The sequence below is a fragment of the Pimephales promelas genome, chromosome 8 (genome assembly GCF_988280905.1).
Source record: "Pimephales promelas chromosome 8, fPimPro1.hap1.1, whole genome shotgun sequence".
Classification (NCBI taxonomy): domain Eukaryota; kingdom Metazoa; phylum Chordata; class Actinopteri; order Cypriniformes; family Leuciscidae; genus Pimephales; species Pimephales promelas.
In genome coordinates, this window is record NC_142776.1 from 781,956 (window position 1) to 800,078 (window position 18,123).

At 40.9% G+C, this 18,123-nt stretch overlaps 1 protein-coding gene across 2 annotated transcripts in view; it reads right to left on the minus strand.

Moving 5' to 3' along the window:
• Nucleotides 1-17,233, minus strand: part of cacna1ib (calcium voltage-gated channel subunit alpha1 Ib) — a 68,179-nt gene extending 50,946 nt beyond the window's left edge. Inside the window, exons 1-2 of one of the 2 annotated variants that reach the window (XM_089133676.1) lie at nt 16,790-17,233; nt 3,010-3,277 (exon numbers count right to left, since the gene is read on the minus strand). In XM_089133676.1, coding sequence (XP_088989802.1) covers nt 3,010-3,263 — 254 coding nt within the window. In that variant the 5' untranslated portion in view covers nt 3,264-3,277; nt 16,790-17,233. The remainder of the gene's footprint in view (nt 1-3,009; nt 3,278-16,789) is intronic. The other variant, XM_039656564.2, reaches the window with a different exon arrangement.
• Nucleotides 17,234-18,123: the final 890 nt, after the last annotated feature.

Consider the following 18,123-nt stretch of genomic DNA (forward strand, 5'->3'; position numbering starts at 1 on the left):
AATTAATGCGCAGAATAAAGGGGCGGGGCCTGGTTGAGTTAGTTAGTAGTGGCGGTTAAGGAAAGGGGCGGGGCATTTCCCAAACACACTCGACCAATCACAACACACCGCTCCAGCCGACCAATCAGAGTGTGCTTTTCAGGAGGAGGGGCTTCATAGAGACAGGAAGTAAACAGAGCGTTACTGACAGACTGGGAAGAGAGGAGCCGCAACAATGGAGAATATGAGGAGAATAATCAACATTCAAGCGGGAAAACCTGTTCTAGTAGAGCCTGAACACATCAGGAGTTTGAGGAAGACTATTTAACTAAATAATGACTGTTTTCCTGAACACTTATTCAGAGGCAAAACTCACTCGATTGGTTGAGCGTGAGTTTCTCATGTCTGGTCGGTCAAAAAAAACAGATCACAAGATCACAAATTTGAGACCGAATGAGACTGAAAAAGCCAGAGAATATTTTACATGTCTTCTATCGCTCGTTTCTGTACTCTTTCAGAAGATGTGCACTAGCGCCACCTACTGTATAATAGTGAAAGCATGGATTGCCGCAAATTGGCGGGGAACGAGTTAATGGAGACTGTCGCAACATTATTTAAATGACTTCTTCCACTGCGGCTGATTATCATCATCAGTTTCCAAACTAACCTGACCGTCTGTGATTCCAGCAAATACAGACACTTAAAACACCCAAACAGAGAGACTCAGTGATCACAAGAATCATTCCAGCACACACACACACACACACACACCTGAGCCATTCTCATCTTAATAAAAGACGCCTGACATTTAGCGACATTATCCACAGCTGGAACTGAAGAAATGCGAGAGGACAGAAGAGAACTGAGGACGAGAGACACCGACACACTGAGAGAGAGAGAGTGATGTCATCTCTGCACATTAACACTGAGGTCTGGCGAGGTCAAGCACCAGCTGAGAGACACTAAAGATTCAGATCAGACCATTCAGCACGTTCATATTCTGACAGCGGATCATCCGTACGTCAATCACAGTCATCGGGTCGTTGATCTCGATCTGAAGAGGATCTAGTCACATGGTTTGATTTTCAGCACAATTATCACCTGGCAAAGGCTGTAATTTAAGTAAATGAATACAAACATGCGCTACGAGTTTCAGAGTGAAGCGCAGAACTGTGTTCATTTACACACAAACATCTGATTTGTTGTTTTATTTCCAAGCAGCAACTATCCTGTCTCTCTCTTGAATCCAACACTGAGTGAGTTAGCCTGCAGTTCCTCCACTGGCCACTAGAGGCGCTGCAGAAGAGACTCACTCCCATAGACCCGCATGTTAAAATGGCCAACTTTACAGCAGGAAAACACATGTTTCCAGTCTGGTGCTAAAAGTGGTTTTGGTCTATATCGCTAATGTTGCCCTTCATGACGACTGTGACGGGGGTGAATATTTGTATAACTCAACCGTTTAAATTATATTAAGCCTTAAAGTTCTGCATAATTAAGGGCGTGGCCAATTGAGTGACAGCTGATGTCACTACATTTACGTTTATCCAGGAGTGACGCACGGCCAAGATGGCGATGGCTGGCTCCGCCCACTTTGGGCTTCAAAAACACTATATTTATTTACAGTCAATGTTTTTTTCAGATTCTCACAGTAAAAGCTGCTCCAAAAACGAAACATTTGCCAATCATCTTCACCTGCGGTTTTACATCAAAAGTTAGATGGTTTAATGTCTGAAAATGAGATTTTTTGAAAATGAGAAATCATGCAACCCTACTTTCATCACATCAGATCTTCGGCAGTCACGTCCACATTAATTTCATCATCACGAGTTATCCGCATCTGACCTCATATCTGTACAAACATGACCTCAGCATCACATAAAAAACATCTCAATCACTTTAGATGCCAGTCAGACTGTCTAAGTGGGCGATTCCTGGCTGAAATACACCAATAATCTGCCAACTGAGTTACTATATCTGACGTGAGACTGACATTTCAGATTTGAGCTGAAAAAACAGACATTATAAGTAAAACGATCTTTAAGAAGAAAAATATCCAGCTGTAATATCTCTCACACACACACTGTAATTATATTCTCAGAACAAAAGCACACACCAGCTAAAGCGTACGCCTCCGCCGCTGATTTATCATCATATTGTGTCATTATATTTTCATCACAGAAAGCGGTTCATTATTATTCACAGTTGTGCTGAAAGTCATCCTGGGATTGAGAAGATGTTCTCCAGCGTGTCCAGTGAGCTGACGGTCAAACCGCATGTTTCGAACACGCCGAACGGGAAAGTGCTGTGACATGAACATTTAATATGCAGGTATTCTGGACCAATGAGATCTGCCCGTGGGCGGGGCTTACCAGTGCGACACTGCAGATGTTATAAGGCCTTTTTCTCCCAAATTCCATTTTGTTTTACTTCAGATTCCGTATTTACCGATTACAGTAATTAAAAAGCATGTCTAATTTATTGAATGTATTCAATTTTTACAAAAATATAAAATTTTAACTTGTTTTATTTTATCTAAAATTCCATTTCTTTTTCTGGAATGTTGTAATGGTTGAATTCAATTTTAATAAAAAATCATGTCAATTTTTTTCTGGACTATTAAATTTTAATAATCAAAAAGCATATCTAATTTTTTTTTTTTTTTTTCGAAAACTTTAACAGCATCATTTATTATTATTATTATTATTATTATTATTTATTTTTTATTTTTTTTACAATAAGAGCCCTATGAAATGTTTTTTTCTGGATTTTTGAGTTTTTATCAAAAAAATCACTTTTATTTACCATTATTCTTATAATATTGAGAAGTACATTCTACTGTACAATAGTAATATATTTCTGCCCTATTTTCTTCAAGTTAAACCAAGCTTTTATTTTGACGGGTTGCCAAAGACCTTTGAGTAACTGTGTGTATATGCGGCCCTAAGAAACGTTATCTAAGTGATTGAGCAACTGAAACACACACACACACACACACACACACACAGTGTTCTTCAGCGTAAAGGATATGGGCTGGACACCATCCGCAGGCAGAAGCTGCGAGGAAACGTGGACTGTTTGAGGCAGAAGAAAACGATGGGCGCCAACTCAGGGTACGGGACGACCAGAGCGCTCAACTCGCTGCTGACATCATCAGCCACTTCCTGTTCCTGCTCCACAGGCCCCGCCTCTTCATCAACAAGCCCATCCCAGCCAGGAGAGGCACGCAGATCCACGTGTGGCTCCGCCCCTTCGGAGACAGGCCCCTCCCCCTCTGATGTCATGGCTTTGGACCCGCCTGCAGTGAAAGAGAGCATCAATTCATCTCACATGTACTTCACAATACACATCATTTCAAAGCAGCTTTACAGAAAATTCATGAATACACATGACAATTTACAGAGTGAAAGTTATAAAAAGATTGCAGTTAGCAAAAAAGATTATATTCATTTAAACAATGTTATAATTTAATGCAGAAACAACAAGCATACCGGTTTGTTAACAATTTAGAAATGACGTCAAATCAGAGAAACTAAGTTAAACAAGCTCTTTTATAACAAGTGTTCTTACGTCCTAGGAAGAGTTAATTCTGCACACATTTATCTATTAATACAGATGAACAGAAATAAACGAGTTAAAGGTGAAAGCTACACACGCGGGTTATAAATACTCCTGCACATCAAGCACTAAACGAAGGGTTAAAGTAATATTCTGCTCTTCATATTTCACTTTTGATGGTTTATAATAGCAACACTTCAGTCTGAAATGATCATTTATTCACCCTCGCGTCGATGAAACAAGTCCATCCAATGAAAGTCAATGGGGTCCAATATTGTTCTTGAAAATATCTTATTTTGTGTTTGTATTTCTAGGTGAACGATCACGTTTACGGTGAAGAATATGTTACCACATGAACTTTCAGCAGAAATATATATAAAATAAGACGCAGTCGGATTTAATAATGAGTTAACTAACTGTATACTCATTTTCTCTGAGTTGTGGAGCTCACGGTGACGCTTGAGCTTCAGTGAATAGTGACACGTACACCGTGATTGAAATGTCACTTTTGATAAAGGTGTCCAGTGTGAGCAAACGTGTAGCCTATGCATTTACTCACATTAGCACACTGACGAGTGTTTATATGGAGGCTGTCAGTGTAATGATCCCTGTTATGTTCCCCAGCACAAACTCTTTAACCTGTTCGACATCTCAATCCATCATACATCCCGCCCTGAGCCACGGTGTGTGTGTAAAATAAAAAATGCAATTAACCCATTAAAACCAGATCACACATCAGTGTGCATTTAGCTTTAAGACAGGATAGCGGCCTGTGTGTTGTCACCATTAAAGCCAGGCAAACGCGCCTGCATCATTTTGATGTTTTTATCATGTTTTTATCTGCTATAGAGCCTGAGAAATTAAGATTTTAGTAGGCTTTGACAAATTTTGACTAATATTTCTGGAAACCCTTAGTTTTGGGCAGGGGTTCACAGAAAAGTACTTAAGCATAAAAAGGCCTCTTTTTAGCAGGCGTTTATTTAGGCCTAAATGGGTTAAAGTATTCAGCGATTATTCATGCATATACATTTATACAAATTTTTAATGCATAAATTGTAAATACAGCCCTTTTTTGTTGTACAGGAGTTGTTTGACACGAATCTCACTAACACACACAATCAGCTTTTGAAAACATCACAAATGATTTTTAAGCTTTAGACGAGCAGAGACGTTCACAGACGAGAGAGAAAAACATCCAGGTGAAATCTGACGGCTCAGAGAGAGAGAGAGAGAGAGAGAGAGCCGTGAAACACTAGAACAACTGCTGTGCCGCAAAATATTAATATTACAGGTGAAAGTCTGGCAGAAAATGACACAAACAGATGCGTGCGCTGAGAATCTGTTTACATTCGGAGCAGAGCGGAAATCTGCAGTATAAACATCCTGACGGACACACACACACACACACACACCTCACTCGCACATGATGGAAAACAGCACTGGATTGACTCACAAACCTTCATGACATCACAGCCATGAGCTCATTAGCATACGGCAGAAATGAGCAACTGTTGAGCTCCAGCAGCCAATCAGGGCACAGCTCATTTACATACAGAACTAAATGAGTCTGAAAGGTACGGAGGCGTATTGCATTCACTTGAAGAAAAAAAATCTACTCTGTTTTTCTGAATTAATGAGTTAATTTTTCATGAGAAAAAAAAAATTTTCTCTGTTTTTCTGAATTAATGAGTAATTTTTCATGAGAAATTATTTTTTTGCTCTGTTTTTCTGAATTAATGAGTTAATTTTTCATGAGAAAAAAAGTTTTTCTCTGTTTTTCTGAATTAATGAGTTAATTTTTCATGAGAAAAAAAATTTTTCTCTGTTTTTCTGAATTAATGAGTTAATTTTTCATGAGAAAAAAGTTTTTTCTCTGTTTTTCTGAATTAATGAGTTGATTTTTCATGAGAAAAAAAAATTTTTGCTCTGTTTTTCTGAATTAACGAGTTCATTTTTCATGAGAAAAAAAGTTTTTCTCTGTTTTTCTGAATTAATGAGTTAATTTTTCAAAAAAAAAATGGCTCTGTTTTTCTGAATTAATGAGTTAATTTTTCATGAGAAAAAAAAAATTTCTCTGTTTTTCTGAATTAATGAGTTGATTTTTCATGAGAAAAAAAATTTTTGCTCTGTTTTTCTGAATTAACGAGTTCATTTTTCATGAGAAAAAAAGTTTTTCTCTGTTTTTCTGAATTAATGAGTTAATTTTTCATGAGAAAAAAGTTTTTCTCTGTTTTTCTGCATTAATGAGTTAATTTTTCATGAGAAAAAAAGTTTTTCTCTGTTTTTCTGAATTAATGAGTTAATTTTTCATGACAAAATATTTTTTTCTCTGTTTTTCTGAATTAATGAGTTAATTTTTCGAGAGAAAAAAAGTTTTTGCTCAGTTTTTTCTGAATTAACTCGTTAATTCAGAAAAACAGAGCAAAAAAAAATTCCATGAAAAATTAACTCATTAATTCAGAAAAACAGAGCAATTTTTTTTTCTCATGAAAAATTAACTCGTTAATTCAGAAAAACAGAGTAGATTTTTTTTTCTTCAAGTGAATGCAATATGCCTCCGTAGAAAGGTACAGTAGATTAAAGTGAAAAGTTATTTTCGTTTTATTTTAAATCTACAGAATAAGGTGCTTAAATCTGCAGTGTTTGGTCACAGCAGCACTGGTAAAAATAGCATATGATGTGTGTAATAATTCAGCGCTGTGTGTTTCCTGTCTGAGAGAGAAACAGTAATCTGTTCCTCATCCACTGGGCCCGATAATTTCAATAATAAAGACACAAGTCCACTCGAGTCCACACTGAGACAACACAGACAACGCAGAGAAAAGTCAGTCAATGCGCAGAGAAAAATCTTGAGAAAGCGTTACAACGCAGAGAAAGTTGAGACAACACAGAGAAAATGCAGAGAAAGTGGAGACAACGCAGTCAACGGAGAGAAAATGTGAAGACAACGCAGAGAAAATGCAGAAAAAGAGAAAACGCTGAGACAATGCAGTGAACACAGAGTAAATGTGAAGACAACGCTGAGACAGCGCAGAGAAATCCCACAGATAGTTGAGACAATGCAAAGAAAACGTTACAACAACGCTGAGACAACGCAGAGACAACACAGACACAGCACAGAGAAAATGCAGAAAAAGTAGAGAACGCTGAGACAACAGAAAATTTTACGACAATGCAGAGACAACACAGAGAAAATCTTACAACAGCGCAGAGAAAATGGAGACAACACAGATTGAATGAAGAAAATGCAGAGAAAACATTGAGAAAAAGCAGTCAACGTGGAGAAAATGTTGTGACAACGCTGAGATAACGCAGTCAACACAGAGAAAATGTTCAGAAAATGCAGAGAAAACGCTGACAACGCAAAGAAAACAGAGTCAACTCATAAAAAATGTTAAGATTACGCGGAGACACGACCAATCACAGCACTGGCAGTCACAGACACCACATCTCATTTCTGTTCGTCACTGCACATGTGCGGACACTGAACAAACACACAGATACAGAACATATTGATGATCCAGAGTCCCTGAGAGCAGCTGAAGACCTGAGCTCATTCCTTCTAAAGAAAACAAACCCACATATTTAGTGTGTTTACAGGAATTCAACATCCACACACACACACACACACACACAGACAGAAATATCCCACAATCTATAATCTCACGTCTATATCGAGCTCTACATAATCCATACGGCCTAAACACACACACACACAGAGACACACACACACACACACACATTGCATAATGTGACAATTTATATAAGTGTAAAACACACCTACACACTCCTGTTTAACAGAGTCAGAAACAGAAGGAGGTAAAGAAGAAGACACGAGATGAATCAGAACAAGAGAACGTGCACAGAACACAAACACTCTCTCTCACTCACACACACACTCACCAACTCTCTCTCTTTCACACACACACACACACACACACTTGCTCTCACTCAAACACTCACTCACATCCACTCACTCACTTACACTCATGGTTAATCACGCTGACACACACACACACTCACTCACTCACACACACACACTCACTCACCCTCATTAACGCTCACTCCTTCACCTAACGCTAACCCTAACGTGGTGAGTCAATACACTGCTGAATAAAGTCGAAGTTTTTGTTATTTTTGGACCAAAATGTATTTTCGATGCTTCAAAACATTGTAACTAACCCACTGATGTCACATGACATGATCATGTCTTTATTTCCGTTCTGGACAAGGACAGTATACCGTACACACATTTCCAATGGAGGGACAGAAAGATCTCGGACTAAATCTAAAAGATCTTAAACTGTGTGCCGAAGATGAACGAGGTCTGACGGGCTTGGGACGACAATGACATCATTTTCATTTTTGGGTGAACTAACCCTTTAACATCCCCGTGTGTGTGTGTGTGTGTGTGGACACACCGAGACCCAGAGACATAGACAGACCCTTACATGGATTTCAGTGGTAATGTTTTATCTAGAGTCTACATAGAGCAGCTCAGGATTGATCTCTCTGCGTGGGCAACACACACACTCACCTCACACAGACACACTCTCACTCACACACTCACACACACACACACACACACACTCTCTCGCTCTCCTGTCTCCCCTTGTAATTAATCCCACCTGCTAATAAACAATCCCAATGCAAATAGCTGCTTGGTAATTGTGTTTGTGTCCTGAAGTGAAATAATCAGACAAAACCTCTCTCCGCACACATCCTCAATGGTAAAAAATGATTCATGAATAAAATAAAACACTACACTAGATTAATGTGTGTGAAGAAAAAGGCAGATAACACCCCCAGATCATCATGGCTGTGATTGGACAGCGGTTGAGTGTGATGTTGCTTTTATACAACAGTTAAGAATGTAAAAATCACTATAATCTAGGAGGTTTATATCAGGCAATTGACATGTCACACCTAATGGCGCTTTTCTATTACCAGTACCAGCTCGACTCGCCTCGGCTTGGCTTGGTTCGACTCAGCTCGCTTTTCATTCCGTTTTCCATTGCAGACAGTACCGCTTCAGTTAATCTACTGACCCCACAGATCTACTGACCACACAGAACTACTGACCCCACAGATCTACTGACCCCACAGATCTACTGACCCCACAGATCTACTGACCCCACAGATCTACTGACCCCACAGATCTACTGACCCCACAGAACTACTGACCACACAGAACTACTGACCCCACAGAACTACTGACCCCACAGATCTACTGACCCCACAGATCTACTGACCCCACAGATCTACTGACCACACAGAACTACTGACCCACAGGTCTACTGACCCCACAGATCTACTGACCCCACAGATCTACTGACCCCACAGAACTACTGACCCACAGGTCTACTGACCCCACAGATCTACTGACCACACAGAACTACTGACCCACAGATCTACTGACCCCACAGAACTACTGACCCACAGGTCTACTGACCCCACAGATCTACTGACCCCACAGATCTACTGACCACACAGAACTACTGACCCCACAGAACTACTGACCCACAGGTCTACTGACCCCACAGATCTACTGACCCCACAGAACTACTGACCCCACAGAACTACTGACCCACAGGTCTACTGACCCCACAGAACTACTGACCCCACAGATCTACTGACCCCACAGGTCTACTGACCCCACAGATCTACTGACCCCACAGAACTACTGACCCCACAGGTCTACTGACCCCACAGATCTACTGACCCCACAGATCTACTGACCCACAGATCTACTGACCCCACAGAACTACTGACCCCACAGGTCTACTGACCCCACAGATCTACTGACCCACAGATCTACTGACCCCACAGAACTACTGACCCACAGGTCTACTGACCCCACAGAACTACTGACCCACAGAACTACTGACCCACAGGTCTACTGACCCCACAGATCTACTGACCCCACAGGTCTACTGACCCCACAGATCTACTGACCCACAGATCTACTGACCCCACAGAACTACTGACCCACAGGTCTACTGACCCCACAGAACTACTGACCCCACAGATCTACTGACCCACAGATCTACTGACCCACACAACTACTGACCCACAGATCTACTGACCCACAGAACTACTGACCCACAGATCTACTGACCCCACAGAACTACTGACCCACAGAACTACTGACCCACAGGTCTACTGACCCCACAGAACTACTGACCCCACAGATCTACTGACCCACAGATCTACTGACCCCACAGAACTACTGACCCACAGATCTACTGACCCACAGAACTACTGACCCACAGATCTACTGACCCCACAGAACTACTGACCCACAGAACTACTGACCCACAGGTCTACTGACCCCACAGAACTACTGACCCACAGGTCTACTGACCCCACAGAACTACTGACCCACAGATCTACTGACCCACAGAACTACTGACCCCACAGAACTACTGACCCCACAGAACTACTGACCCACAGGTCTACTGACCCACAGATCTACTGACCCACAGAACTACTGACCCCACAGATCTACTGACCCCACAGATCTACTGACCCACAGATCTACTGACCCACAGATCTACTGACCCCACAGATCTACTGACCCCACAGATCTACTGACCCCACAGGTCTACTGACCCACAGATCTACTGACCCCACAGGTCTACTGACCCACAGATCTACTGACCCCACAGGTCTACTGACCCCACAGGTCTACTGACCCCACAGATCTACTGACCCCACAGGTCTACTGACCCCACAGAACAGCTAAATAATACTATTATATATGGTATTCTATGTGTGAACTCTGCTATAAATGTGCACACGTACACACACACACACACACTCACACTCACACCCCGCTGAGCAGAGTTTGAGTTGACTCATTAAGGACTAAACAATCAGTGTTACTGTCAGAGCATTCATCTGCTCAACCGCCCTGATATCCAGACTGTGAAGTCAAAACGCACACACACACACACACACACACACACACACACACACACACACATCGGTGATTTAGTGACTGGTTTATAGTGATGAATACAGATTAACACTGTGCATTAATACAGAATGTTTCAGTGTTTATCTGCATTTATGATGACTTCAAAAGCAGAGTGTACAGTCTGAATTATCAGTTGTATAATTATATGATTAAGAAGGAGGAAAGAACTGAGTCGGACACGCGTCGTTGCTTTTCCTGAATGGACTGAAATATTGATGACGGTTATTAATAACACCATAATTTCACCAAAGACACGAGAACCTTCTGAGCTTCACCTGGGTGTTTCCCCGGTAACAGAGAGAGAGAGAGCGATGCTGCAACGATATGACAACATCTGCTGACAGAACACACACACACACACACACACAGGCAGCTGTCTGGAGTGACATCAGCTGCTCAAGTTGGCAATTACACACAACATTCTAATTTATACACTAGACTTTTTTAGAAAAGAACAATGATGTTCAACTGCGCAAAGCTACAGAGCCACAGTATGGTGTTGTGGTGGGTGCTAGGGTGTTGCTAAGGATGTTGACATGGTGTTTGGGTGGTTGCTAAGGCATTGCTAAGGTGGTTGATATAGGTGTTTCGGGAAGTTTCTAGGGATGTTCCTAGTGTTTTGGGTGGTTGCTAGAGGTGTTGTTGGTGGTTGCCAGGGATATTGCTATGGTGTTGTGGGTGGTTTATAGGGATGTTGCTATGGTGTTTTGGGTGGTTGCTAAGGCAGTCGCTAGAGGTGTCAGGGTGGTTACCAGGGATATTGCTATGTTGTTGTAGGTGGTTGATTAGGTGTTGCTAAATGATTGGGATGTTGGGGTGGTTGCTAAGGTGGTTGCTAGAGGTGTTGTTATAGTGTTGTGGGTGGTTGCTAAGGAAGTTTCTGGGGGTAGCCTCTAAGCTGCTGTGTGGTGATAAGTTATAACTAGGGATGTTGCTATGGTGTTGTGGGTGGGTGTGAAGGCATTGCTAAGGTGGTTGCTATAGGTGTTGTCATAGCTAGTGTTGTGGGTGGTAGCTAGAGTGGTTGCTATAGTGTTGTGGGTGGTTGCTAAAGATGATCCTGGGGTAGCTGCTAAGGTGATGTGAGATGATTACTAGGGATGTTGCTATGGTGTTGCGGGTGGTTGCTAAGGCATTGCTATGGTGTTGTGTATGGTTGTTAAGCAGTGCTATGGTTGTTGCAATGGCGTTTACAAAAGCGTAAGCATTCACATGTGTTGTCACACGACCTGCCGCATCCACACCTCATTCCACACACTCGTTATTTATTTACTATTAGTACTGTCACAGACATTCACTTCTTCACGTTGTGAAACTGATCTTCACCACAGTCCTCTACGCAGGCTAATTAGAGTTAACCGAGAGTTGATCATATTTAAACATGCATATGAAAGCAAAAAATACAACATCTGGCCAATTAAACAAGAGATGCAGCAGTGATCCGTTTCAGTGTGTCTCGTTCACTTCACAGCGTCTCTGAGCGACGATTACAGAATAAACTACAGCTCACACGAGATTTATGAACTCAACGATAGGAACATATAGATATATAGATCGCTTTAAAGGGTTAGTTAACGCAAACATGAATATTCTGTCTTTAATTACTCTCCCTCAAGTCGTTCCAAAATCGTTAAGTTCATCTTCGAAAAACAAATGAAGATTTTTAGTAAACTCTGAGAGACACTGCAGCGACACGAGAGCAGACGTTGGAGATTCTGATAGATTTTTCATTTTTGGGAGAACAAACACTTTAATAAACCATTAAAAAATACAAACACCTGATAACTACTTCAATGTCAGGAAAAAAATGATGATAACGTATGATGGAGTTGTCATTGATCATGATGTTAGGGTTCAAGGATTCAGTCTTCAACATGAGACAACACACTCACACACACACACGCAATCTCACTTTCATTACCACTTACATTGTGCATTATGTGAAATATGTGAATAAAAGCAATTTAGTTGAACACAGAGCCCAACACACACACACACACACACCTCACAAAAACACACAGACTCTTTCAGAGATTCAGCCTCTGGGTAAAAGAGGAAAACTCATTTTATCGTCTTTTATTATCTTCTGTTACACACACACACACACACACACACACAAACACAAACTTTTTCTCCAAGTCATTTAATTGAGTCATTTAATAGAGTGGCAAACCTCCAGATGCTGCTTCAACGAGATGCTACACACACACACTGACGTCACTCTCACACACTCACACAAACTCTCGCACTGATACGTGCACACACACGTACACACTCACAAACACACACATTCACTCTCACAGACTTACACAAACTCTCACTCTTACACACACACACACACACACACTGATAAGCACACGCAGTCACACTCACAGACTTACACAAACTCTCAAACTGCTCACACACCTCAACCGAGAGACACGCGATACACACACACACCGTCAAATCAGGACAAAGCGACGGAATCAACTCAACGACATCATCGTCTAGACTGTGTGTTATATCCATACTCCATCAGCGTGTCCATCAGTATATGATTATATATTCTTCTCTAATTTAATGCACAAATTTTCATTACAAATGAAATGATCAGAATAACGATTAGAGTTTGGACAAAAGTTTTTCACTCTTTTACACCAGCCTCCTAAAACAGTCTTTCCAGAGTTCAAATGAACATCAGACAAACCAAAAATTATATATACAGCAATTGAGAAAAAAAGTCTGAATTTTTTAATAAAGTCACAATTCCCTTTTTTATTAGTTCTTCCGCGGCGGAAACAAGCGAGAGACAGTGTTAATGTGTTAATTATGTATTAATCATCCAAAAGCATGTCTAAATGAAATTAATTCATATACTTAAAGTAAAAAATCTTTTAAAAATGTAATGCATAACTCTGTTACAACACAACATTGCTTTTAATTTTGATTGTATTGTTTTGTTGAAGTCCTGCATTACAGAGGTTTGATAAACTTTATTATAACATCACGGTCATAATTCGACTTCATATTTGAAATGATTCAGTCACTCACAGAATTGATTCAGTTAGTCACAGAGTGGATTTAGTTACTCACAGAATTGATTCAGTCAGTCACAGAATTGATTCAGTCAGTCATAGAATAGATTCAGTCAGTCACAGAACTGATTCAGTCAGTCATAGAATGGATTCAGTTATTCACAGAATCGATTCAGTCAGTCACAGAATGGATTCGGTTATTCACAGAATGGATTCAGTCAGTCACAGAATTGATTCAGTCAGTCACAGAACTGATTCAGTCAGTCACAGAATGGATTCAGTTATTCACAGAATGGATTCAGTTATTCACAGAATGGATTCAGTTATTCACAGAATGGATTCAGTTATTCACAGAATGGATTCAGTTATTCACAGAATGGATTCAGTCAGTCACAGAATTGATTCAGTCAGTCACAGAATGGATTCAGTTATTCACAGAATGGATTCAGTTATTCACAGAATGGATTCAGTTATTCACAGAATGGATTCAGTCAGTCACAGAATTGATTCAGTCAGTCACAGAACTGATTCAGTCAGTCACAGAATGGATTCAGTTATTCACAGAATCGATTCAGTCAGTCACAGAATCGATTCAGTCAGTCACAGAATTGATTCAGTTATTCACAGAATCGATTCAGTCAGTCACAGAATTGATTCAGTCAGTCAGTCACAGAATTGATTCAGTCAGTCAGTCACAGAATGGATTCAGACTGACGTTCATTGGTGATTCACACTGGACAGACTGACTGAGATTCTCCCACACTTCATGGCCAGTGATGCTGGTTTTAAGAACCGGACGGGTTCAGTCCAGTGCTGGAGAACTAAACCAGAGCCGTTGCTGATCCAATATTAATGCAGTCATAACTCACAGCACTCGCAGAAGACTGACCCGACAAGAGCTTAAAACAGAGAGAGAGAGAGAGACTCTGACCTGTAACACTCTGCTCCTCCATGCAATCAGCACACCCACTTAATGAGAAGAAACCATTAAAAGTAAAAAGAGAGTGTGTGTGTGTGAGTGTGTGAGTGTGTGTGTGTGTGTGTGTGTGTGTGTGTGTGTGTGTGTGTGTGTGTGTGTGTGTGTGTGTGATCCAGAAGAAGGCTGAGCGTGAGTTATTAGGTCTATCGATCTATTTGGGCTTCAAACACACCAGCATCTCAAAAGCAGACACTGAAGCTCTTCATCATCATCATCATCATCATCATGCTCTGGGAAAAGGCAAAGGATTGCTGTTGAATCAGCATGTGTTCACCAGTCAAAGACCAGCATGCCCACTGGACCAATCAGCATCTAGAGATCATGTGAAAGAGATCATGTGACGCCAACACCAAAACATGCACAGTCTACTGACAGACAAAGAAGAAACACTGCTAATATTTTAGAATAAAGGGCCAGATTTACTAAACAGGGCAAACACACACACACACACACTCAGATACACACACTCATTCAAACACACAGCAACATTCACATTCTCTTACACACACACACACATTCTCAATCAGAGTACACTCTTAGAAGAAATGGTTCTATTTAGAACCAGAAATGGTTCCATCCTCCGCTTCATATATGGAACTGCAAAATGGTTCTATATAGAACCATTTTTTTTTTTTTTGGTAAAAGGTTCTATTGGCCAAGTATGGAACCCCAGGATTCTATATAGAACCCAAAGGAACCCTTTTTCTAAGAGTGTATAGAACCTTTTAGAGGTTCCAAATACGTAGCGCTGATAGAACCTTTTAAGGTTCTATATAGAACCTTTTCTTCTAAGAGTGTAAACTGGTGGTCTTCAATAATCACACATCATGGTTTCTCCTTTGAAAAGCTTGTATGCTGTATGTTGGTTTCAGGCGTGAGTAAAACGCATGAGTGTGTGAGTCTGGACTCTGGCTCCTCCACTAAAGACCGCGTGTGTGTGTGTGTGTGTGTGAGGCTCATCTCTCCACGACTGACCAACAAGATCCCGGACAGCAGGAACACCACTGATGGAAACTACTCCAGAATCAAACCTTCAGGATTCAACAATCAATAGAATGTGTGTGTGTGTGTGTGTTAGTTTGTGTGCGTGCGTGCGTGTGTGTGTGTGTGGAAACTTCTCAACATCACAAAGCTGCTTTCCCAACCGCTCTCGTTGCTGAACACACACACACATTAATAAAGAGGAGTGTGTGTTACTGAAGCCTGAACACACACGTCAATGAAAGGTGAAGGGTCTGCATCTAATCCTGCTGAGGAAGAGGAAGATGAAGAGCTTTTACTCTCGACTCAATGAATGCAGATCTAAAGCTCGAGATCAGAAACAGACACACTGATGTTGAACTTTCTAATGATCTGCTGTAATGTTGTTCACGATGAAACGAGTCATAAACCGTTACAGAAATAATCTTTTTTTTTTGTCTGAAAGGGTTTAAATGTAATGCAAATTAAGCCATGTGTTTTACTTCCATAACGACGATATTGAACACTTATTTAACACTTTACAATAAACTACAGTTTGTTAACACGAGTTAATGCATTGACATTATTTTTATAAAAAATAAAAATAAAATAAAAAACAAGAAAAAAAAAACCACACCTGTTCATTGTCAGTAAATGCGCGATAATCTCTCGTGCATTACAGTGAGCGCGTGCACAGAGACGCCCTGACAGCCACGGGAGCGCGCACCTGTCTCCGCGCGCTATAAATAAAACAATAACACATCTCTGAGTTCTGCAGATTATTACTGTACACGACCACTAACAGAACATCATCCTATCACCATATCTTACACTGTCTACCCGAGTCTGATTATGAATAAAGCAGTTCATCAATAATCGATGGTCGACCAGGTGGGAATGAAACGGATGCATTCGATTTAAAACTTATGAAACGATCCCCGTTCGTTTTTCCCTTCGATGGTCTCAAAGTAGATTTAATGCGTGGACATTTACGCTTCTAACCCGAGAAATTATTTGCAACCCGAAAAAAAAAACGAAAATAAATAAATAAAGGGTTACTAATTATGAATAGCCAATGTATAGAATAATTAAAAATAATAATATATACAGAGGACACATCAGCATATGTCCATATTCGCATCCTCAAAGTCACGTGACCATGTTAACATATACATTTATTCATATACGCGATTGACTGAATGAGAGATTCGGGTTTGGACTCGTTCCGTGCGCCATATATCATCATCATCATCGGTGTGTTCATTCATGCAGTGAGTGCGTGCGATCAGATGAATGGAAAAGTTTGAGTCCTAAACTCACCTTTATTTGTGTCATTAAAGTTTGATGTGTCGAGATGATCCTGAACGAGTCTCTCACAGAAGAACGATCGCCTCTGTCGCGCTCCAGGGTGTTCAAACGCGTGACATTCCTCCAGGACACTCAAATCCCGGAACGGGCTTCAGTTCCTCCACACACTCCTCATCCCGATCTCCGGGAACCTGTTCTGGAGGAAGATTCTGGATTCAGGAACGATTTCTCCTTGAATCCGTGAGAAAGACACCGAGGCTCGCCGAACGCTCCTCCATCTCCACGCGCTCCTGAACACATTCACAGTGCGAGTGTCTCGCGTGGGTTCCGAGGCTGTTGCATCACCTGAGCGCGCGTGGTTCCCGGTGATTCGGTGAGAGCGAGACGGTGGTGCACATCCCGAACCTCAATAACACATGTGATCGCCTCAAAACCTAGCGTGCTTCATACCGAGACGGCATTATCTGGTGCACACAGGGGCGCGGGAACATGTTTAACACTGGGGCCTTGGGGGTGCTGGATTTTTATTTATTTATTTATTTATTATTATTTTTAAAAAAAAATTGGGAGGGGGGGGGGGTATATACACTTTTGAATAAAAAACAATATCAAGCAATATAAAGTGTATAAAACTCGTCAAAACTCAGCAAAACACAACGAGCATATCATTTAAAAGTAGTAGTTCACTTTAAAAAAAAAACTTTTGCTGATGATTTACTCGCCCCCACCCAAGATGTCCATGTCTTTCTTTCTTCAGTCCAAAAGAAATTAAGTTTTTGATGAAAACATTCCAGGATTTTCTCCATATAATGGACTTCAATGGGGTCCAAACTGTTCAAGGTCCAAAAGACAGTTTCAGTGCAAACTGTTCAAAGGGCTTTAAACGATTCCAGAAGATAAATAAGGGTCTTATCGCTCATTTTTAAAACAAAATAACAAAGTTTAAGTTTTATAAGCTCAAATGCTCGCCTTGCTCTGTTCTGTGTTGCGCGTTCGTGACTCTCCTGTTCGAACTCGTTCATCAAAATGAACAAATCTTTTTTCAAGTAATTTGATTCATTCAACGAACGAAATGAACGAACTGACTCGGGAAAAGATTTGTTTATGATAACTGGTGATAACTGGAGACGCACACACAGGTGTAATGCTGGAGCTCAGGAGTACACCACTGGCGCTCGCAACGCCAACATCATGGGTTCGAGTCCTAGGGAAAGCTGCGATGTAAGTCACTTTGGATAAAAGTATCAGCTGAATGCATAAATGTAAATACTTCACCCTTTAGAAACATGGGACTACAGTTATAGAAGTTGTATAAAAACTAAATTTGATGTTGAAAAGACGTCCAC